Source organism: Petromyzon marinus, chromosome 5 (assembly GCF_048934315.1).
Source record: "Petromyzon marinus isolate PM22_M1 ecotype Great Lakes invasive population chromosome 5, UKy_Petmar_22M1.pri1.0, whole genome shotgun sequence".
Lineage (NCBI taxonomy): Eukaryota > Metazoa > Chordata > Hyperoartia > Petromyzontiformes > Petromyzontidae > Petromyzon > Petromyzon marinus.
In genome coordinates this window covers 20,610,730-20,635,038 of record NC_133671.1, presented here as the reverse complement: position 1 = coordinate 20,635,038, position 24,309 = coordinate 20,610,730, and the positions used below count along the sequence as shown (strand labels likewise).

The window sequence follows — 24,309 nt, the reverse complement described above, 5'->3', positions numbered from 1 at the left end:
ATATCTTTAAACTATTGTCATTGTAGTGCTTATTTAATGTGGCGCTGCACTCTGATGTAGGAGAAAACATTTATTAAAAAGTCAATTTAATTAAGTGGAACGTGTTGTCTATATTTATTTAAAGTTGCGCATTTTGATGTGACGTCACATTTCTCAACCCCCCCCGTCGTCGTCAAACATCGTCACAAATGTCTGACCCCCCCCAGGTGCGTGACGTCATTTATGGACGGCCCCTAAGCCGAACCGCTAAATCTCATGAAAATGGCTTCGAAATGGGTAGCAGCCGGAGTAACTGTGAATTCGACAACGTCATTGAGAAACGTACGAAATGTGGTTAACATCTGGCGAAGTCTTCTTCGTGTAAAGCACTCACAAAGGGTTCAAGCCAGCACTTAAAATTGACGCGTTTATTGTATTTTTTTTTAAATACAAACATTAAAATAAAAACGTTTAATTGACGCTCCAGTGATGTAATCTGTGTTATACATAGCAGGGTTACATTACGGGTGTTAATTGTTAATTAGCAAGTCGTGTAATTACTGCAGTTGGCACTTTCAAAGTGATCTAGTTTTTCGCGTGGAGAGATTTCCGGACAACATTCGAATCTCTTGAGTGAAAAAAAACGCTTTGAACTTTTTCTTCCGTAGTTTCTGTTTTATTGAAGTGTTTAAAGACTGGTTAGTCAATCATATGCATCTCAGACATTGTCCGTAATCAAAAAGTCTACATGTGGTGTAACAGTGCATTCATTTTAACATCACAAAGTGAGAACAGTGAAATTGGGGATGGTGGGAGGTATGGCTGTAGCGCAGTGATTCACAGACTGCCCCATATTAAATTTGTTAATACTGGTAGGAACCTCCAGCCCATAGGGGATTATTGTGTCCGTCCATCCGTCGTGCATCCAAAAATGGGAGGGGTGGGGCTGGGTGGAGAGGGTGGGGAGGGGCTGAGTGGGGAGGGAGGGGCTCGGTGCGGTGGGGAGGGTGGGGCTGGATGGGGAGGGGCAGGGTGGGGCTGGGTGGGGGGTGGGGCTGGGTGGGGGGGAGGGGCTGGTCACCCCGTGGTGCCCTTATAAAACTCAACGTTTAACCTACTCACGCCGGCTTGTGCCCGCCCTCACAGTCGGGCATATTTGCGGAATACACCACGTGGTGCTGCCGTTGACCCTGGCCATTGACCGAGCAACCCAACGTTCCTGCCAGCTCCCTCCGCAGGAGAATGTGTTTATTTGGCAAATTCAGCACGCACGTGACATTCCACTGAGAAGCTTAATACCCCTGCAGTATTAACTAGGGTGACCGCGGGGCTCCAACCGGGAATCTCCGCAACAAGCATCGGATCCCGCCACTGACGGACCGCATCACACCGCCCTATCTCGTCATCCCCACCCCACCCGACTTTCCTTGTGGAATCTCAGCTCCCCACACTGGGTCAGGGCGTGCGGCTCCGTGCTGCTCGCTTGTCCGCGTTGAGAGACTGGAAGTCGCGGCTGATCTCGAGGAAGGAGCGGTCTCGCGTCTCGGGTAGCACAAGCCCCGTGTAGAGCGCGCACAGCATGCACGCCGCGGCGAACGCCAAGAACGTGAAGGGACCCAGCATCATCTGCAAGAGAGAAGCGCGAGGGCACGGGTGACGGCGTATGAGGGGTTCGTTCGGCGGCTGCAGGTGTCCCATCGACTCCCTTAGGGGTGCCACGGTGGCTTGGAGATGTTAACTACCTTGCCAGGTATACAGGAGGTCGTGGGTTCGATCCCGACCCTGATGCCTGCTGTATATTTGGAATTTGCGTGTCTCTCTCCCCGTAGTCGCGTGGATTGTTTCTCCGGGTCTTCCTGTTTTTCCCTCCACATTTAGAATCAACATCACGCGTTTGGAGTATTTTCCTGCTATACATTTACACGTGATAAGCCACTTCCTTGAGCTATCATTTGTGGTCAGGTCGCTTCTGAAAAAGAGCCGCATAGGTCAATGGGTCTTACCGGGTAAAATAAAATCGTTTATAGTTTTTTTATAGTTTTCCCTTTTCTGTCCCATCCACTCCCTTGCCCTGTTCAGGTCCCAGACTCAAAACCTTACTTTTTTCATCAATCACGTACAATGGGCTGCCTCGACGTCTAACAGGATGATTATCCCGACTGTTTTGAGCAGTGGACTTGAGGTGCGGTCATATGTCGACATTGCATAATGCACGTACAAGTATCGCATCGTGATAGGTGTGTGTCTGACAGGTGTGTGGTTTATACGCAGGTGACTGACGGGTGTAAGGTTCACACATGTGACAGGTAGACAGAGATATACTTTAGAACTCCAACAAAATTCCGCGATGCTAGGGAAAGTGGAATTCCTGCAATTCACGGATTACCAGCGGTCCGTGACTCCTGCTGTAGTCCGTGAGACTTGACCCTGCAATTCGTGAAAAATAATTGCATAATTCTGGATCTCTTCTAGGAGCAGCTGATTTCTCCTGCAGTTAGCGGTACACTGTGTCAACACGAAAATCTTTCCACTGATTATGGAACCAGTGGATTACGAGATCTGCGATGTGGTCCACCCATATCAACGTGGTTCTTGGAGTTTTGATGTTCTTTAAAAATATGCGTCGAAACTCACGGACTCTAGGGCTTTTGCCGCCGCGAATTGCAGGAGTTTCTGTGAACCGTGGGGAAACCGCAAATGCTAGGAATGCACAAACTATTGGAGGATGTTTTTGGAGGTTTTAATGTAGATGGAGATACAATATTGCTATTTACCATAGGTTGTAAGGACGTATCCAAGTAACTTGGTGTGATATAATGTATATACGGTGAGGGAAAAAAGTATTTAATCCCCTGCTGATTTTGTACGTTTGCCCACTGACAAAGAAATTATCAGTCTATTATTTTAATGGTAGGTTTATTTGAACAGTGAGAGAATAACAACAACAAAATCCAGAATTACGCATGTCAAAAATGTTATAAATTTATTTGCATTTTAATGAGGGAAATAAGTATTTGACCCCTCTGCAAAACATGGCTTAGTACTTGGTGGCAAAACCCTTGTTGGCAATCACAGAGGTCAGACGTTTCTTGTAGTTGGCCACCAGGTTTGCACACATCTTAGGAGGGATTTTGTCCCACTCCTCTTTGCAGATCTTCTCCAAGTCATTAAGGTTTCGAGGCTGACGTTTGGCAACTCGAACCTTCAGCTCCCTCCACAGATTTTCTATGGGATTAAGGTCTGGAGACTGGCTAGGCCACTCCAGGACCTTAATGTGCTTCTTCTTGAACCATTCCTTTGTTGCCTTGGCCGTGTGTTTTGGGTCATTGTCATGCTGGAATACCCATCCACGACCCATTTTCAATGCCCTGGCTGAGGGAAGGAGGTTCTCACCCAAGATTTGACGGTACATGACCCCGTCCATCGTCCCTTTGATGCGGTGAAGTTGTCCTGTCCCCTTAGCAGAAAAACACCCCCAAAGCATAATGTTTCCACCTCCATGTTTGACGATGGGGATGGTGTTCTTGGGGTCATAGGCAGCATTCCTTGAGTTGATGCCAAAGAGCTCCATTTTGGTCTCATCTGACCACAACACTTTCACTCAGTTGTCCTCTGAATCATTCAGATGTTCATTGGCAATCTTCAGACGGGCATGTATATGTGCTTTCTTGAGCAGGGGGACCTTGCGGGCGCTGCATGATTTCAGTCGTTCACGGCGTAGTGTGTCACCTTCTCACCAAGCTGCTTGGCAATGGTCTTGTAGCCCATTCCAGCCTTGTGTAGGTCTACAATCTTGTCCCTGACATCCTTGGGGAGCTCTTTGGTCTTGGCCATGGTGGAGTTTGGAATCTGATTGATTGATTGCTTCTGTGAACAGGTGTCTTTTATACAGGTAACAAGCTGAGATTAGGAGCACTCCCTTTAAGAGGGTGCTCCTAATCTCAGCTCGTTACCTGTATAAAAGACACCTGGGAGCCAGAAATCTTTCTGATTAAGAGGGGGTCAAATACTTATTTCCCTCATTAAAATGCAAATCAATTTATAACATTTTTGACATGCGTTTTTCTAGATTTTTGTTGTTATTCCGCCTCTCACTGTTCAAATAAACCTACCATTAAAATTATAGACTGATCATTTCTTTGTCAGTGGGCAAACGTACAATATCAGCAGGGGATCAAATACTTTTTTTCCCTCACTGTACATTGTTTCAAGCTCTTGCATAAACCTGATACAAGACATTTAACATCTTATTAAATACGTCATCACGCGAGCAATTATACATCATTGCCCAAATAGGTCATCGAGACTCGAGCACTGCACAGTGTCAGTGATTTCAGTCCGGCATCCCAGGGTCAAGGTCCGGGGCTGATGGTGTCGGGGTCTGATGGTGTACATGGCTGTGCGCAGGATCTCACCATGAGGAAGGGGTACACGAGGCTGACGGCTAGCAGGCTGAGGGAGATCACCGATCCGCTCAGCATGAAGGCTGCAGGACGAGCCTCCTGCGTGAACAGCTCCGCGGCCAAGATGGCCGTCACTCCACCTGGGGTGGCGCGCACGCGGGTCAGAGGTTCTCGGCTCACCGGAGGAAGTTCTGCAAGGCGACCCAGCGACCCAAGGGGGTAATGTACCAGTTGTAGAAGTATCGCGCTGGTGGTGATGTTGAGATCCTGGGTTTATCTGCCATTGATTTTCATCGATTTTTTTATGACTGATGAGCAAATCTGAGATGGCTAATACCGATTAAACATGCAACGCTGTGCCAGTGTTGGCCCAACGGTTCAACCCACATGGCAACGTTGGCTTAACGTTGCATGTTGACTGGGTACTTTAACACGACCCCCCACCAAGTTACGCCTTTACACGTTTACAAATTAACTCCAACGCCATCCAAATAGAAATTATTGTTAAACACGTCTCACGTGATACGCAAAGCAATTAACACTGTCCGCATTAATAAAGCCGATTAAAATTGACATTGTCATGTCAGCATTAATTGCTCAGCGTGGTCACTTGGGACGAGTTTCACAATCATCAGGCGTGGGCAGCATGCAACGAGTTTATTAGAATGGGGGGGGGGGGGATAAAATTGGTAAACGTGGAAAGACGTAGCGTGTTGCGACAGCTGGAATTTGGGAAACCCTGGGCTACGTGTTTCAGGGCGCAGCTTGAGAGACGTAGCCGCACAACCGAGACAAAAATACAACCTTGTGAACTTCGTAATCGATTAAACTCTCCACAGGCTGGATCAAGCCACACGTGCGACCAATGTGGGAACCAGAGACTTGCCATCTGCACAGCCGTCTGCACAGCCACAGTTGCACGCACAGCGCATGGTACCGTCAGCGGCGTTGCCTTCGAACGCAAACGACAACAATGACAACGACGTTTTTTGGTCGCGGGGGATCACTCACCGGGGCCGATGCCGAAGCTGAGGATATAGGCAAAGATGCTGGCCACGCTCAGGTAGGGCATCCATGAAACGCGTTCCTGCGACGCGCACGTGGGCACAGGAGATCGTGAGTTCGATCCCGGCCCTGACACCTGCTGTATATTTGGAGTTTGGGTATCTCTCTCCCCGTGGTAGTGTCGATTTTTCTCCGGGTCCTCCGGTTTTCCCTCCACATTTAGAATCAACATCACGCGCTTAAAGTATTTGGCTGCTGTAAGCGTCCACGTGATCAGGCACTTCGTTGAGCTTATCATTTGTGGCCAGGCTCGCAAAGGTAGTTAATATCTCAGTAAAGTTCGTCGTACGGCTGTAAAAACTCTACAGATAACCCACCCGTGGTTGTAGTTGCTCAGGGGACTGGGGTGTGCGCCACTCACCAGGAGGGCCAGAGACAGTGTGTTGATGCAGCAGCAGACAGCCATGGCGAGGTAGCCAGCAACCAGCAGCTTCCTCCGGCCCGTGCGTTCCACCAACATCCCCTGCAGCCAGCATGTCGACAACGCGCGCACGGCATTGCCTTGCGGCAGATTGGTACGGGAGGCGACGCGTCTAGAACATCGGTGATCAGGAGGTAAGAAGGGGTAATAGGTGGGGACAGAGAGAGGGGGGAGTGTGCTCGCGGCTCGGCAGCGTCAGTAATCGAAGCAGCGTCATTAGTATCATCATACTCAGGCAGCAGGGTTATCGGCAGCACTATCATAATCGGCAGCAGCATCTGCATTTCATTATAATACGATCATCTTTATTAACAGTAATAACACAATCGTCATCTTCCTCAAAGGTATCAATAACCATTACCATAATTTCCCTTAAATCTTGACTTAAAGCTTTCGTGACTGCAGGAATTCATATTCTTTGGGTCTTTCGGTAAAGTCACTTGGATAGGTTGAAAGAAAAGAAAATTACAAAAAAACTACGACGTTTCGATAGCAACATAAGCGGTCGTCATCAGGAAAAGGCTTTTCCTGATAACGTCCTCTGGTGTTGCGATCGAAACGTCGTAGTTTTTTGCTTGATATTTTGTTATTTTCTTTCAACCCATCTACGTGACTTTACCGAAATACCCAGAGGACATCATTCCCCTATCATAATCATCAATCAATCAGCATCACCAATAATTGATCAATCATGCATCATGGCCCATCGGGAGAGCGTTCGCCACTTGTTGCAGAGAGTCGTGGTTCGAATCCAGTCGCCACCCTGGGGCTCCGTGGTGGTAAGATGTTAACTACCTCGCCTGTTCTGCAGGCAGTTGTGGGTTTGATCCCGACCCTGATGCCTGTATAATTGGAGTTTGCATGTTCTCCCCGTGGTTGTGTGGATTTTTCTCCAGGTCCTCCGGTTTTTACCTCCACATTTAGCATCAACAAGCGTTCAGAGTACTTGGCTGCTATAAATGTCCACGTGATAAGCCACTTCGTTGAGCTATTACTTGTTATAGCCAGGCGACTTCTGAAAAAGAACTATATACTCTTTGGTTCTTTCGGTAAAGTCACGTCGGTAGAAAAAATTATAGATCACGACGTTGAGATCCCCACACAAGCAATCTCTCCCACCTGAAGACTATTGCTTGTGTGGCGATCGAAACGTCGTCATCTATTATTTTTTTCTACCCACGTGACTTTAGCGAAAGAACCAGAGAGTATGAATTCCTGCAGTCGCGAAAGCTTCAAATCAAGATTAAGAGCTGTATAGCTCGGTGGGCCTTACCTGGTGAAATAAAAAGTTTAGTTTAGTAATACTGCGAGTGTGTTAACCATACCACGCGCCGTCTGCTTCAGAGTGGGCGTAACAAAATACCGCCATGTCATTCGCAACAGGTCACTATGCTGGCGTCAATCTGCGTGGAGTTTATATGTTATCCCCCTTTTCCTCATGGGTTTCTTTCAGGGTTCTCCAATTTCCTTCAACAACCGTACAGCGTAACTGGTATTGGCCAAAAACCCCAATGCCGAAAGATCACCGACAAATGACTCAATTGGAATTTATACAGCAATCGTGAATCTATATTGAAAACGAATTTCTTTAGAACTGATTTTTGTGATTTGTTGCCCTTCCCCCGCACCACCGCTTAGCACGGATTTGCTATGTACGTTGCGAAATAAGTTCAACATATAGTCCATACATCGCCCCCCCACCTCCTACTACGAAAACTTCGCAGGACCCTCCTGAAAGAGAGTCGTGAGACTCGGTGACACTTTCCTGGGAAAACGAGCGGAATGTATTATCGTCATCAATGATCGTGTGTGTGTCCACCCCCCCCCCCACCCCGCTGCCCCCGCATACACAGCAAGTGGCGGTGAAGAGTTCGCAGAGCCCCGTGCCGAGGTTCACGTAGGGGACGCTTTCGGCAGCGATGCCCGCGGCAACAAACACGTACTCGGCGTACGAGTAGAGCTGTGGATGCACACGCACGCTCACACGTGCCATCGGTTCAGCGACTACGGTGTGCAGTACGGCAAGTGGGTTTGTGAACACCTTGGTCGTGCTGCACTCAGACACAAACACGTGACGCTAGCACAGAGGTGTGTGTTTTTTTGGGGGCAGGTACGGGCAGGAAATGTCAGAATAGCAGATTGGGAATAGGCTCGAGAGGACGGCTGCTGCAGAGATGGTTCGACGAGATTGGCTCGTGCGCAGGACCACGAAGCCTTTAGTCATCAGTTGTAGATCTACGCTGATGATGAGGGAACGTTGGAGCAGCGGTTAGCGCGTTGCGCTATGAACCCGACGTCCCGAGTTCGATTCCCGCTCACGGACAACGCCAGCGACGATGATCTGAACCAGTGATGGGCCTCCCCTAGGTCGACTCAGCCTCAAATGAGTGTCAGGTACAATGTGTAAACTTTGTCACTCGGGGAGACAAAGGCGGCCGGGTGTGGTGCTAGCCACCCACCTTTCCGGTGTGTCGTGCCGGCCTTCATAGGTTCTCTCTAACAGCTCTTGCCGCAGTAGTATGTTAAGGCTATATGGGGGATCTTTGGCTTTGTTTTTTTCTTTCTATGTACAGTGAGGGAAAAAAGTATTTGATCCCCTGCTGATTTTGTACGTTTGCCCACTGACAAAGAAATGATCAGTCTATAATTTTAATGGTAGGTTTATTTGAACAGTGAGAGACAGAATAACAACAAGAAAATCCAGAAAAACGCATGTCAAAAATGTTATAAATTGATTTGCATTTTAATGAGGGAAATAAGCATTTGACCCCCTCTCAATCAGAAAGATTTCTGGCTCCCAGGTGTCTTTTATACAGGTAACGAGCTGAGATTAGGAGCACACTCTTAAAGGGAGTGCTCCTAATCTCAGCTTGTTACCTGTATAAAAGACGCCTGTCCACAGAAGCAATCAATCAGATTCCCAACTCTCCACCATGGCCAAGACCAAATAGCTCTTCAAGGATGTCAGAGACAAGATTGTAGACCTACACAAGGCTGGAATGGGCTACAAGACAGACCATTGCCAAGCAGCTTGGTGAGAAGGTGACAACAGTTGGTGCGATTATTCGCAAATGGAAGAAACACAAAAGAACTGTCAATCTCCCTCGGCCTGGGGCTCCATGCAAGATCTCACTTCGTGGAGTTGCAATGATCATGAGAACGGTGAGGAATCAGCCCAGAACTACACGGGAGGATCTTGTCAATGATCTCAAGGCAGCTGGGACCATAGTCACCAAGAAAACAATTGGTAACACACTACGCCGTGAAGGACTGAAATCTTGCAGCGCCCGCAAGGACCCCCTGCTTAAGAAAGCACATATACATACCCGTCTGAAGTTTGCCAATGAACATCTGAATGATTCAGAGGACAACTGGGTGAAAATGTTGCGGTCAGATGAGACCAAAATGGAGCTCTTTGGCATCAACTCAACTCGCTGTGTTTGGAGGAGGAGGAATGCTGCCTATGAGCCCAAGAACACTATCCCCACCATCAAATATGGAGGTGGAAACATACTTTGGGGGTGTTTTTCTGCTAAGAGGACAGGACAACTTCACCGCATCAAAGGGACGATGGACGGAGCCATGTACCGTCAAATATTGGGTGAGAACCTCCTGCCCTCAGCCAGGGCATTGAAAATGGGTCGTGGATGGGCATTCCAGCATGACCCAAAACACACGGCCAAGGCAACAAAGGAGTGGCTCAAGAAGAAGCACATTAAGGTCCTGGAGTGGCCTAGGCAGTCTCCAGACCTTAATCCCATAGAAAATCTGTGGAGGGAGCTGAAGGTTCGAGTTGCCAAACGTCAGCCTCGAAACCTTAATGACTTGGAGAAGATCTGCAAAGCGGAGTGGGACAATATCCCTCCTGAGATGTGTGCAAACCTGGTGGCCAACTACAAGAAACCTCTGACCTCTGTGATTGCCAACAAGGGTTTTGCCACCAAGTACTAAGTCATGTTTTGCAGAGGGGTCAAATACTTATTTCCCTTATTAAAATGCAAATCAATTCATAACATTTTTGACATGCGTTTTTCTGGATTTTTTTGTTGTTATTCTGTCTCTCACTGTTCAAATCAACCTACCATTAAAATTATAGACTGATCATTTATTTGTCAGTGGGAAAACGTACAAAATCAGCAGGGGATCAAATACTTTTTTCCCTCACTGTACAATCAGATGCGTGTGATTAAAAGCGGACTCTCACCGCTGTGAGGCCGCTGAGCTGCTGGCCGGCGCTCAGCACCACGATGGAGGTGATCTGCCAGCGTACGGAGCGGTCTTGCAGCAGCTTGAGCAGAGACACCGGCCGCCCGGCCACAGCCTGCCTCTCGGCCTCCATGTCCTGCAGCTCGCTCCTCAGGTCGGTGCCAGGGCCACGGAGACGGCGCAGGGCTGACAGGGGGGCAGGGGGGGGGGCAAGGTGAGGTGAGCAGGAATGTGGTGGAGGACAGGCGAGCATGTGGAGGTTGGTGGGTCTTGCTGAGATCACAATCAGATGGATCTAGGGATGGGTGGACGTGCGGTAGTTCCATGTTATTGTGCAATGTAATTCAGGGACTGGGTGTTGTCTTGGTGTGATCTGCGACTGTTGTTGTTTTGCTGCCTTGCCCCAAGCTTGAATTTGTTGTTTACAAATCGGCAGGGATATATGTACTTGTGCAATTTGTACTTCTAGAATTTATATTTATTTTTAGCGACTTGATGACCTTTCTCTTTCCTGCACTCCGATTGCCTTTTGTATTGTTTCGTCAACACAACTCGCTGACACCGCACCTCTCGGCGATGAGCTTCACAGCTCATCGTATTCTTCCAGGATAAATAAAGATTGTGATTCTTCGTCTGCGGCGGTGGTGCCCGAGCAGACGAATCGGTGGACCTCGGAGCGAGTGGGCGGAGGTGACGGCGACGGTCTCACCGGCCAACGCGCCGTGGCGGTCCCCGCGGTCGATGAGCAGAAACCGCGGGCTCTCGGGGAAGGCGGGCAGCGTGGCGAGCTGCACGAGCGCCGGCAGCGCCGTGAGGCCCAGCAGCAGCGGCCACTCCTTCTCGCTGCCCAGCACCTCCCTTGGGTCACCGAAAACAAAGGCAAAGATGCCCCGTATGGCCTTAACAGACTATCTGGGCAAGTGCTGTTAGCGAGTACCTATGAAGGCCGGTATGGTGCACGAGGGGGAGAATGGCCAACACCACGCCCGACCGCCTTTGCCTGCCAAGTGGCAATGTTTGCACACCGCACCAGGTACTCATTTGAGGCTGAGTCGACCTCGGGGAGGCCCAGGACCAGTTCAGATAAATAGTCACTGTTGTTTGCCGTGAGCTGGAATCAAACTCGGGTCGCCAGGTTCGTAGCGCAGCGCGCTAACCGCTACACTACCGCTCCCCACAAAGCTTGCACCACTACGGCCATCATCATCAGCAGCATCATTATCAACAGCAGTGTTAGTTATCATCAGTGATATTGAATCACACCTCCAATAAGCACGGTCGGCTATGTAGAAGTTCAACATACATCGTGAAAATGTATATTGCGGCGACAACCCTAGATCACACACCTACACACGGCTTGCACGTACACACCTTCTCACACATATACATGCACACACCCACCTCTGCACACAACAACAACCGCCATTCGCCACGAACTGGTGGTGATGTCACCACGGCGCTTGTGCCAGGCTAGGTGGAGTGTCGAAAACTCGCTGGCAGGAGGTCACGGGACAGACCCAGATGCCATGGGTTGACTGACTGAGATGACTGGCAGATGCACCAGCTGTGGCCCCGTTCTGTGCCAACTTGCTGTGATTCAGCCGCCCGGCGCAACACACACATCTGCAATACCAACCCTTCACAATCGGACTTTGTCTCCTCTCCTCACCGCCCACCACTCAACCGCTCCCCCCCCCCCACTAGGACCCGGAATCCGGACCCCCCCCCCCCCCCAGTACCCACCGCAGACTTGCCACCTGCGCTACCACGATGCCCAGCGTGAGGAACACGATGCAGGACAGGGACAGGGCCCCCCGCAGCCGCTGTGGGGCACTCTCACCCAGGTACATGGGCTGCAGATTCAGCCCCATGCCTGCAATGCACGGTCGGGAACAGCCGCTGTCAATCCGCGCCTGGATGGAGGCCTGCAAACTGAAGTCAGACGGCTCTGCCACAGTTAGCATGATAATCGTTTGAACCGCTTGCGAAAGGGAGGTCATTCCGCCAGCTACCTACAAGGGTTGCCACCCCGTTCTGGTTTTCTCAGCATCGCACCCGTTTGACGAAGCTGTCCTGGGAAATCTGAACGTATTTTCGGGACACCTAAAATGTCATTTTTTTGTTAGTTGTGTAGCATATTAATAATACAAAATTACACCACTCAAGACAATGCATTTACAAAAAGTTGTCTCCTCTTCCGGTACTGTGAGATGTTCATCTTTCCCAATGATATGTCCCGGGTTTTGTTTTGTGTATCGCCGAGGTGGCAGGCCTGCTACCACGGTGGAGTAATGGTTGGCACACTTCACTTGCAGTCCCGAGTCCACAGGTTGGATTCCATCTCCCGCGCGCAGCGGTTTAAAAAAATGGGGCAAGTTGCTAACATTCCATCGCCTCAGTCCTCCCAGCAGGATAAACGGGTACACGACGGTTAAGTCGATTTGCAGGTCATGCGTGGTGAGATAAAGTGTGGGTACTTCAACCTTTCTGAAGCCATCTGGCCAACGTGGAATATTAGGCCAAATTCCCTCGATAGGGGCTTGAGTTAAGACCCTTGTTATCAGTTGACTCAGCCCATCCTCTCTACGGGGTCATTAAAAATAGGTACCGCTTTGTGGAAGAGTCAACAGTGGTTGTCCTATGGATTGGACTCACCCGCGCCATAGGAATGTGGAATTTCCACCACTGGCTCAGGGCTGTAAACAGAGAGACGAGCATTGCATCCATGCTCATATCAGCAGGAAATAATTATCAACTTGACTCGACAGAGCTCCCTCTGGCGGAAGCCCTCCTGCCACCAGTGGCCGTGAGCAGGCAGTTTATTTTTATTTTTTACCAGGTAAGGCTCACTGAGCTATGTAGCTCTTTTTCAGAAGTGACCTGGCCACAAATGACAGCTCAACGAAGCGGCCTATCGCGTGGAAATGTATAGCAGCTAAATACTCTAAATGCATAGAAGGAAAAATCGGAGGACCCGGAGAAAAACATCTATGCAACCACAGGGAGAGAGACAGGGTCGGGATCGGTCCCATGACCTCCTGCATACCAGGCGAGGTAATTAACATCTCACCACCGTGGCGAGATGTTAACTACCTCGCCTGGTATGCAGGGCTGTGCCAGCAGAGGCAGCAATCCCCGTCTCGTACCAGCGTTGACCCCAGCGAGCAGGCGTCCCACGATGAGGATCTCATAGGAGGCGGCGGGGTGGGAGCCCCACATGAGTGCGGCGCCCAGCAGCGCAAACACGTTGTTGAAGAGCAGAGTGCCTCTCCTGCCAGGTGAGGTTAGAGAGGGGTGGGCAGGGTGAGAGGGTGGGCAGGTGAGAAGGCGAATAGGTGAGAGGGTAGGCAGGTTAGAGGGTGGGCAGGTGAGGATAGGCTGGTGGGAGGGTGAGTTGGTGGGCAGGTGATAGGATGAATAATTGGGAGGATAAGACGGTAAGCAGATGAGAGGGTGGTCAAGAGAAAGGTTAAGCAAGTGAGAGGGTGGTAATGTAGAGGTCGTTGGGAGTGCCTGTAGCTGAGAGAGTGAAGTTGAGTACGTGGGACAGCAGGTGAACGGGTGGGCAGAATAAATGTGGTCGAGGGTCGGATCACCTCCCCTTGACCCTCTCACCTGTCGCAAACCCGACCGATCCCCAGGCTCACCTGCCCATGCGACGGGAGAGCGAACCGGCGAGCAAGGCGCCCAGGAAGCAGCCGAGCGTGAAAATGGACACGATGATTGACCACAGCAGCGTGAGCTCGTGTCCGCTCAGTGGGGAGGCCCAGAGGCGCGCGTGGGTGACGTTGACAAACCTCTGGATGAACTATAAACGACGCCAAGAAGCAAAAAAAACATTTTTTTCATTTGAGTGGCACTCAACCGCCGTGTAACGATCCATTACAGAATGTGTCTCACGCTTACTCAAAGAAGACAACGCGCATGAATTAACACGTGCTAGGATTGGAAGTTGTACAGCCCCTTTTGTCACTCCGCTTCGAGAGGAAGGCCTCCTCAAGCCATTGTTGGTCGTGAGGATTGTTCGACCATACTTCACCATGCGGGTCATTGGAGATTGATTGGCGGGTTTATGGCTCATTGCGCTAATTTCTGCGCCACCGCTCCCCAACAATTATATCTGATTTTTGCAAATGTTGCGAACATATTACCTTTAGGCAAATGTAATGGATGGCAGGAGACAGTAAAAATTATTTCGTATGGCTGATGTAGATGTAGAGGAACAACTACAATTCACATCCAGGTGGTCAAGCCAGATCACCGCGTCGGGAGTAGCGGAGTGTATCGCTGTTTTTATGGATCGGGTATCCACCACTACCATTGAGATGGATGGTGGCGATGTGGTAAGCGATGATAAAAACAGCGGCGATGTAGAGTTTGTAGGCTGTGGAAAACTGATGACCATGCAGATATGGGTCCATCAACTCATCTAGATTATTCAGCCATTCACACATTTTAACAGGCACGATGAACACAGAGTTGGTTAGTCAGAATTTGTGGAGTCACCTCGGTGTGGAATTGGCGAGTAGAGATGACTAAATTTTACGGACATTGGTTCTACAAGACTCGGAGGCCTTTGTGTGCATCATGAAGGTTGTTTACTCGATAACAAAAAAACTCAACATACTTAGGGCTATTGGCCAAAACGTCGCCTATTATATACTTTTCAGGCCAAAGTGTTATGGACATAATGTGTGTGAGTTTTTTCTCGAGTTGTCTTAAGCTTGTGCACCATCTAGGTATCTCAAAAAAATGTTTTAAGTTGTCTTAGCAACTCTGGTAAACAGCAGAGATCAAGCAGAAGACAATGGTTAATTTACATGGAGCAAACAATTGACTGAGAGGTTGATTAGAAATTAATTATTGTGGCAATAGATCGGGGTTCGCGTATAACGACGCAGTGCCCGATCCACAAATACGAAGGAGACATCGCAGCGATACACTCCGTTGCTCCTGACGCGGTTGTCCGGCTTGACCACCTGAATGTGAAATTGCGGTTTTTGCTCTCCATCTGCATCAGCAGCTGTACGGGAGAAGAAGACGTGTTCACGTCCACACCAGCTGTCAGTACCCGGTTCACACCGGGTGAACAAACGATCCTCCCAGAGAACCAGAACTTCTCTTCGACGAATCATCGCTGCCGACCACCCCCATAGTTGAGTATTGGGAGATCTGGCAGGAAACGTAAAACGCGGAAGCAACTGGAAAAGTTCTGCACGTGACGGAGAGAACGCGTGCGTGGAGAGAGAACTGGGAAAATGAAGTTGGACACACCTGGATGGAGGTGGTGTGATAGAAGGCAAAGCAAGCAATTGTGTTACACACTTGTCCAACACGTCGTTCGTGTTCGTCACATGCAATTGAGGTTTGTCCATGTGGAGCGGTGACGCAGTGATTATCACACCACAAACCAGTCAAATAAGTTTGATTCCTGGCCATGGCTAACATCACTGGCAAGTTATAGCCGAACCGGTCCCGGGTCCGAACTTCACCAATCCTCACTGACAAGCGTGGAGAAGTATATGATCAATACAACTACCATGGCCGACGAGGTGTGGGGGAAGGCCTTCGTTCATCAGCGGATTGACACGGGGGGCTGTAAAGTGAACGTGTATTATTTGTGGGCGTTGTTTTACGGGGTCTGCCAGTGCTTCGAGCACTACAACTGCTGCTGTAAGTGCAGCCTTAGTGGTGAGCAGGGAGGGTCCATGACGGTGTCGCAACTACACGCACCCCCGTGGGGGCGCTGATGACCGCCACGTTGAAGCCATACTGGAAGCCGCCTCCGATCCCGGCCGAGAAGCACATGGCGCCCAGCAGTAGCCAGGGCTCCTGCAGGGTGGCAGGCGGGGAGCCAGGCAAAATACAAAGACAAAAAACAATCAATCACCCGTATGGCCTTAACACTGCGGGAACAAGTGTAGTTAGCGAGCACCTATGAAGGTCGGCACGGCATACGAGGGAGTGGGTACCCAGCACCACACCGTACCAGGTACTCACTTGAGACTGAGTCGATCTAGAGGAGGCCCTAGAACCGGTTCAAATAATCGTCACTGGTGTTGACCATGAGCGGGAATCGAACCTGAATAGCCGGGTTCGTAGCGCAGAGCGCTACCCGTTGTGCCATCACTCATGGGGATACAGACAGACAGCCCACGGGGTCGGAAACTTGACTATTATAGACGACCCCGTGGCGATATGAGTTGTGCCATTTCAAACCGATTGATTGTGACTGCATGCATTTTAGCCTCACCAATCGGGTACCAGAGGAGAATAGTTTCACCCTGCCAACATTTTACTGAAAAAACCCACAGTGAGCCTATAGTATTAATATTATTCGCAGTGTTATGATAACGCTACAGTCTCACGACGTTTCGGCCACAACACAAGTAGCCTTCTTCTTTATTTCCATTCAACGCTACATTGTTACGTTAACGTGACCCGCCAAAGTGAAAGTCCTATTCAGCCCTTGGTAAGAAATAAATAAGGGTTTCCCCAATCCTGCTACAAAGACAACGGATCTCCCTTGTTGCATTTTCAGCCCCAAACGCTGTTAGTGAGCGCCTATAAAATGGGTGGTGTCGCCAGGATCACCGCAGGGCTGATGTTTAATTCCACCGCACCAGATGCTCATTCAAGGGCGAGATGACCTTTGGGATGAGGCTCGGGACCGGTTCAGATCTTCACTTCTATTAAGCCTCGGGAATGAAACTCGGGTCACTGGGTTCGTAGCGCAACGCATTATCCACTGCACCGTTGCTCTCCATGCAATACAGTCAATAATAATAAAGATCCCCCGTATCGCGTTCACAGACTGTTGGGGCAAGTGCTGTTTGCGAGCACTTTTGAAGGCCGGCACGGGACACGAGGGGATGGGTGGCCAACACTACGCCCGACCGCCTTTGTCTCCTTAGTGGTGATGTTTACACATACCAGATACCCATTTGAGGCTGAATCGACCTAAGAGAGACCCATGACCGGTTCAGACAATCGCCACTGGTGTTGGCCGTAAGCAGAAATCGAACTGGGGTGGCCGGTTTTGCATCGCACTAACTGCTACACTACCGTACACATATATACACAAGTTTTATAATTAACAGCCCCTTTTAAAATCCACGAATGGATGAAGGCCTCGCCACGCCGTGTCGGTCGTGGGAGTTTGACCATACTTCGCCACGCTTTGTCAATGCGGGCTGGTGTAGAGGCGAGCTTCCCAGGACCGGTTCTAATATCACGGGCTACTGATGTTAGCCGTGAGTGGGAATGGAATGCAGGTCGCTTGATTCGCACGCACACATAAAATACACACATACACTCGGTGTATATCTAGAGATATCCACATATACATGCGTCTCTCCATGGCACAGTATGTTTTTTTTCATTACAGTACTTGGTTTATTAATAAAGGTCATATGTCCATTATATATCTTAAGAATGGAGGTTACGTGTACAGACCTTTGTTAATGTTTAGGGCTCTCCCCCTACCGTGCTGGTCGTGGGGGTTCGTTGACCATACTTCTCCACGTTGGTTCGTGAGGGTGTGTGAAGGCATCTAAACATTTACGGTTCTTAGAGCTTGCCTATATCAAAGAAAAGTTGCAATATAATGCAAGTCAAAGCGTCTCCCTTCTCGATTCCGCATTTCCCACGGCGGGGCTCGTCCAAGATCCACTGAGCTGGCATCGCTACCCATCAACTTACGAATTCTCCCTGCCGCAACCTTAAATACGGGGCGCCGCAGTGGAGAGATGTTAACTACCTCGCCTGGTATACATGTAAGTCGTGGGTTCGATCCCGACCCTGACGCCTGTTGTATATTTGGAGTTTGCATATTCTCCTCGTGGTCGCGTGTTTTTTTTTTCTCCTGGTCCTCCGGTTTTTTTTCCATCCACATTTATAAACATGCGTTTAAGACTATTTGGCTGCTAGAAATTTCCACGTGATAAACAACTTCGTTGAGCTTATAATTTGTGGCCAGGTCGCTTCTGAAAATGAGTTATGGAGCGCCTAGTGCGTCTTACCTGGTAAAATAAAATATTGCTTTATCGTTTTTTTAAGTGGCGTCTCACGAATCTGTTGGCGCCACTGCCTCGCCAGACGCGTGGCTTTTCGTCGACTTACCTTGTGACCAGAGGGTCCTTTCTCCTCGAAAATGAGGGCATCGGTCTCGCTCGGCTCCCCGCCGTCTTTCGGCATCGCGCTCTGTCCACGGGACTCCCGGAGAGGCGATTCCTTTTCAGCCCTCCGTCCCCGCCAGCCCAAAGAGACAGCCAACCAGGCTACCAACCCATTCCCAGCCAGCCTAAGCCAACCAAAGCCCTATCGCCTTCCCCACCCACCCTCGTGTTCTATAAATCAGCGGACGGGTGGTAGAGAGGGAGGGAATTGAGAGGATGGGGCTAGAATGAGAGAGAGAAAGATCTCGCTAGCCCACCCCCCCCCATCATCGCCACCATTATTGTCACATGTCCCATTGCCGACGAACGACAAGTTACACGTTTAAACAAAATCGTCTTGTGCATTTTGTCCGAGAGACAGCGTGCTCTTTGTGCGTGGAGACGAGTGGTTTCTTGTTCCCGTGATGAGTTTTTTTTTTTACTTTAACACACACACAACATTTATACGCGTGCGTGTGTATGGAGCCGACAGCTTTCACTAAGAAAAATTGTATTCCTTTGTCCTTCTTTGAGGAGTTCCCATGTGCACAAGTCATTTACTGGCACATCGGAGTCAGAGACGTTTGGTAACTTGTACAACTTTTCACGAACTCAGTAAACACGTCAACGTTTGGCCAACTGTGGCATGTCGTTGGTACTGTTCGTCCCAACGTTGACCCAAACGTTCCATGTTTACTGGCAACTAGTTTCGAGGTTTTGTAACGTTTCACGGTTCAGCGTAGTGGGAGTTATTTGACCATACTTAACCACGCTGGTCAGTGTGGGTTGGTGAAACTGGGGAGCATAGACGGGAGTCCAGTACAACATTGTTCTGTACTGTCCTCACGCAGAAGCCTACAACCGCCCGTCCTATAAGCATTGTGGTCGCCCCATACAAATCACTCTCCAGGCGCAGCCGTGCTCTGCTCCCGAGATCGGGCGCATTCCAGGCGATTTGGTCATTGGCCAAACGCAAAAAAAATCTAGATTTGAAGTTTTCGTGACTACAAAGTCACGTAGGTAAAAAATAAATTAAATCACGACGTTTCGGGCGCAACACCAGCGTCCTTCTTCAGGTGGGGACAACATAGCGAAAGCACTGAAGAAGAACCGCTTGTGTTGCGCCCGAAACGTCGTGATTTTATTTATTTAAAATTTTTTACCTACGTGACTTTACTGAAAAAAAAACAAAGAGTATGAAACTCAAAAAAAGTATTATTTATAACTGGGTCAGGATTACGGCTCAACCTTAACCATAACCTGAATGCGGTTAGATCGGCAAAATGGGAGGCAAACGTATGGCACTTCTTCATGAAGTTTGGGTGGTCTTAGAGGCGGGGCGTACTCGTAATTAATGAGGGAAGCTCATTGAGGCGGATTGTGAGTGCGCTTGATGTGTCCGGTGGGGATGTGATTAGCAGGGAGAGTCGCTGCCCATCACGTGTGAGCGATTACTTGTCGGTCACGGGTCTCGCCTTTTGAGGTTCTCTGTAGGTGACAAAGAAAACTTCATCATCATAATATGAGAATATTATTGCGGGCCGGAAAACCGTACGTTTCACACATGATAAACGTGTAAAAACACACGGCCATCTGCGCATTATGGTCATATTGACGAACGTCACCATCAAAGTAAATTTGAGCATTTTCTTTGGTTCTATTCGGTAAAGTCACGTAGGTAAAAAATAAAACAACAAAAATCACGACGTTTCGGCCACAACACAAGTGGCCTTCATCAGGTGAAGGGACCGTGCAGTCACGAAGACATTCCTACGCTGTCTTCGTGACAGCACGGTCCCTTCACCTGATGAAGGCCACTTGTGTTGTGGCCGAAACGTCGCGATTGTTGTTGTTTTATTTTTTACCTACGTGACTTTACCGAATAGAACCAAAGAGTATGGATCCTTGCAATCACGAAAGCTTCAAATCTAGAATAAATTTGAGCAAACGTGTGTTTTTCTGGCCTGTATTATTATTTTACACGACGAGGTTTTCTTACATTTAACACGTGGGGCTTTCGTGACCAATTTACGTTTCATAATGAATTGTTGGGTCAGATCGCGTAAGTAGATGGTGTGCCGTATGCCCCACTCCAGCCGACGCGGCCAGTGAATAAAGTGGTCACGTGGACCAACGTGGCCACGTTATTACTGCTTCGGGTACGACTTTTCGCTCGTAGTTACAACCAACAACATCAGGCAGTCGCCAGGTAGTTACAGATTTGGTTATCGTTGGCATCCGCCAAGTTGATGGGCCTCGTAGGATGGATGTAGGCACTCCAGATATGTGGTTTTCAGAGTCAGACTTTGCAGCAGTTGAGAATTGGTGACTGTAATGTGCTGGTGTGTTCTAATTACAACCAAATCGGACTGCAGTTACCGATCATTTATACCTCTTCTGGAAATTCTGCTGATGACTGTTTTTAAATTGCATGTGTACACGAATGCTGTGTTGTTTGAAACTATAGGAGTATCTAAAAACGGTGTTAAAACACAGCGAAACCTTTCTTAGCGAAGAGAGGGCAATTGTAAGAGCACGCGTGCACTTTTGAGGTGGCGTAGTGCCACCCCGTGGGCACACAAAGTCATAGCTTATTCAAAACATGGTGGACCTTTTTCATCATTAGACCTCCTTTGCCAGTACCAAAATGTAATAATAGGGGGTTTCCCCTTTTTTCTGGCAACAAAACTGAAGCCTTTTTACGAGGATTCATGTCTGCATTAACCACAATACCTGCAGTCAAAATACAAACAGAAGAAAGAAAGCCGTACCTTGGTGTGGACCAATCAGTTTCAAGGATAATGCATATATTATCATAGTATATGTTTTGATTTAAAACTTTCGTGACTGCAGTGATTCATATTCTTGGTTCTTTCGGTAAAGTCACGTTGAAGGGAAACAATAAAATAATAAAATATATAACAATAAAATTCTCACGACGTTTCGACTGCAACACAAGCAGTCATCATCAGGTGTGAAAACCAACGGCAAGAACATTTTAAAGAAGTGGCGGTTTGTATTTATTTATTTTTTAAACGTTAGCACCACGGATAGCGATTTGACAGTTTGTTTAGATGGACGAGTCCATCTATGTTCGGAAAAGAGGAGGGGGGAGACGAAACATTAATGTGTGCTGTCTGAAAGCCACCGTAAGCATGAACAATCAATTAAGACCCGAAATGGTTTATCAAATCCTTCCAATGATTGCTAAGCCAGAATCCATCTTCTTGGTTGCAATTGTCTCTGTGTTTGTATATGTGGATAGCCTCATGAACGAATCTCTCATGGTAGCCAGATGGCTTGCAAAGAACCTCTGTCTTGGAGAAGTCAATGTCATGTGAGCCTATTGAATTATAACAGTGATCTGCCACGGCCGAGGTGTTGGTCCTACCGTGTTTAAGGTCTGCTTTGTGTTCACGAATGCGGTCCGAGACATGTCGTTTGGTTTTTCCAATGTAACTACTACCACAGAGGCAACTTAGTTTGTAGACACCAGGGTACTGTATGTCCGGAATCACATCTTTTACAGACGGAACCAGATCACGGATTTTATGTAATGTGTTGAATCGGACCTGGGTCTTGTGTTTATTCAAGATTTTGGAGATCTTTTTTGTGATTCCCGCAATGTAGGGTAAAGTGATGGTTTTGAAAGGCTCCTCAAGAGGGTCCTTCTTCATGGTTTTAGTGATAGCTTTGCGGATTGTATAGTCGGAGTAACCATTAGCCTTAAGAGCTTGGTGTACGTGTTTGAGTTCACTGCCTATGTGTTCCTGGTCGGATATGCATTGGGCTCTATGGTGCAGAGTCTTGATGAGTGAATTCTTCTGTGATGGATGGTGGTGGGAATCCGGTTTCAGATAAGCATCCGTATGGGTAACTTTCCTGTACACAGAGTGGCTCATTGAACCATCAGGTCTCTTTTTTATTAGGACATCCAAAAAAGGTAGGTTGCAATATTTTTCGACTTCCATGGTAAATCTGATAGCTGGGTGTATGAATTGATGTGGTCGAGGAATTGGTCTAGAGCAGGCCGGCCATGTGGCCAGGTGACAAAAGTGTCATCCACGTAGCTCTTCCATAAGGTTGGGCGCAGAGTGGCAGTCTGGATGGCGTCAGTCTCAAATTTCTCCATGAAAATGTTGGCTATAACCGGAGATAGGGGGGAGCCCATTGGGGTGCCCTCAGTTTGTTTGTAGAAAGTTCCATTCCAAGTGAAGTATGTATTGGTTAAGCAGTGTCTCACCAGGGGGGTACCTCAGTGTTTAGTCCTTAATGAACCAAGTCTTCAATGATTGCGATGGTGTCAGGTACAGGAACTTTGGTGAGTAAGGAAACTACATCAAAACTGACAAGCAGGCCGTCTGGGGACAGGGAAATACCCTTGATTGTCGATACCAGGTGAGTAGAATTTTGTACCGCAGAGGTGTTTTTTCCAGTGAAAGGCCGCAGGATTTCAGACAGAAAACGAGCCAGTTTGTAGGTGGGGGAGTTGATAGTAGAGACGATGGGACGAAGGGGTGTATCTACTTTATGTATTTTTGGTAAGCCGTATAATCTTGGTGGCCTGGCAGCAGAAGGTTTCAACGAAAACTGTTTGGTTTGATCAATTAATGCGGTTAAAGAATTACTCGACGATAGCAGCTATACAAAAATAAAAAGAGATCCCACCAACAGCTTCGTCACACAAACCAACAAAATAATTTATGTTTTGTTTGCATTTTGACTGCAGGTATTGTGGTTAATGCAGACATGAATCTTTGTAAAAAGGTTTCAGTTTTATTGCCAGAAAAAAAGGGGAAAACCCCTATTATTACATGGTGTACCTTTTTTGCCAGTATCAAAAGTATGAAAAAGATAAGAAGAGGGTTTACCCCTTTCTGGAAAGAAAACAGGAGGTATTTACACCATTGGAACCTCCTTTACCAGTAGCAAAATATGATAATTGTTTTTTTACCCTTTTATCTGGCAACAAACTGACACCTTTTTTTTTACAAGGAGTCATGTTTGCATTGACCACAATACTTGCGGTCGAAATGCAAACAAAACAACTCTGATAATGTATGAGCTGTCCTTGAAATTGATTGGTCCACACCCGAGACAGCTTTCCTTTAGAGCCTCGTCTCACATGGGTGTTGGACCAGATGACGCCAAAAGGTGCCTTAAGATGTTAAGATGTTCAAACACCTAATAGATTCATTTTGTAAAGCATCAAATCTGCATTAACCGCACACCGTACTTGTAAGCAAAACATGCAGACAAAGCTTGCTCTGATAAAATATGCATTGTCTTTGAAAGTGATTGGCATCCACCAAAAAAGACTCCCGTTTTATTACCACAAACGATAAAAACCTCTTACTCTTTGTAAAGTCACGTAAGTTCATTTCTTTTATTTTCTACCTGCGTGACTTTACCGAAAGAACCAAAGAGTATGGATCCCTGCAGTCACGATAACTTCAAATCTCGATTGATAAAAACCTCTTCTTGATTGTTTTTCACAGCTTCTTTGAATGTTTGCATTACGCGTTGGTGTCTGTAACGTATCTCTCTACAGCAGCGGTTCTTCTTCACCTGGGGGTGCACGCTGCACCCCCTGGGGGTGCGAGATGCCCTTTCTGGGGGTGCGACACATTGCCAGATTTTTTTTAGAAGGTAAATAATTGAAAACACAAATTAAGTACTGGCATGTAAGTTACAACGACTTTGTTTCACCAAACCCTATGCATTTATTAACACGAGACATTGTATACCTTATGTTTATACCCACGTGACTTAACGGAAAGAACCAAAGAGTATGGATTCCTGCAGTCGCGAAAGCTTCAAATCAAGAATGAGAGATTTGTTTACGATTAAGAATGAAAGGGGCGCAAGGCTGCAGGAAAGGTTAATAAGAACCACAGCTCTACAGCATCGACATGGCCGTGCGACTCTTGGTTCTTGACGAGTGACACAATGACGAGAAATAAACTTCGACTTTTGAGATGAGGCGCCTCCGTAAAAACTCGGTCTCAAATTCCATCTCGAACGACCTCGATGTGTGTGGAGGTGACTAAAACACATTGCGGGGTTCACGAACCACACT

General features: G+C 48.1%; 1 protein-coding gene and 1 long non-coding RNA gene across 4 annotated transcripts; one reads left to right on the top strand and one right to left on the bottom strand.

Moving 5' to 3' along the window:
* Positions 1 to 1,434: 1,434 nt before the first annotated feature.
* LOC116939213 (solute carrier family 2, facilitated glucose transporter member 11-like) lies at positions 1,435 to 18,367 on the bottom strand. 3 transcript variants are annotated; one of them, XM_032947353.2, is made up of 12 exons: positions 18,196 to 18,367; positions 15,808 to 15,906; positions 13,722 to 13,882; positions 13,221 to 13,345; positions 11,818 to 11,947; positions 10,784 to 10,932; positions 10,073 to 10,260; positions 7,718 to 7,828; positions 5,809 to 5,910; positions 5,394 to 5,469; positions 4,395 to 4,522; positions 1,435 to 1,605 (listed from the first exon to the last, which is right to left on the bottom strand). In XM_032947353.2, exons 1-12 carry the CDS (start codon positions 18,268 to 18,270, stop codon positions 1,435 to 1,437), a joined length of 1,515 nt encoding a protein of 504 aa, XP_032803244.2. In that variant the 5' UTR covers positions 18,271 to 18,367. The 3 variants fall into 3 exon arrangements, with proteins under 3 accessions (XP_032803244.2, XP_032803246.2, XP_032803247.1); XM_032947355.2 differs by lacking the exon at positions 13,722 to 13,882; XM_032947356.2 differs by lacking the exons at positions 1,435 to 1,605; positions 4,395 to 4,522 and adding an exon at positions 4,600 to 5,283.
* Positions 1,600 to 18,124, top strand: LOC116939214 (uncharacterized). The gene is made up of 5 exons (XR_004402384.2): positions 1,600 to 2,161; positions 4,387 to 4,601; positions 7,722 to 7,893; positions 10,045 to 10,228; positions 10,731 to 18,124. It is a non-coding gene; the product is annotated as an uncharacterized LOC116939214 (long non-coding RNA).
* Positions 18,368 to 24,309: the final 5,942 nt, after the last annotated feature.

Coding starts and splice junctions, on each gene's coding strand:
- LOC116939213 (XM_032947353.2), bottom strand. CDS start 18,270: ATGCCGAAAGACGGCGGGGAGCCGAGCGAGACCGATGCCCTCATTTTC. Junction 15,907..18,195: donor AAGGACCCTCTGGTCACAAG/GTAAGTCGACGA, acceptor GCCACCCTGCAG/GAGCCCTGGCTACTGCTGGG. Junction 7,829..10,072: donor AGCTCAGCGGCCTCACAGCG/GTGAGAGTCCGC, acceptor GTGCATCCACAG/CTCTACTCGTACGCCGAGTA.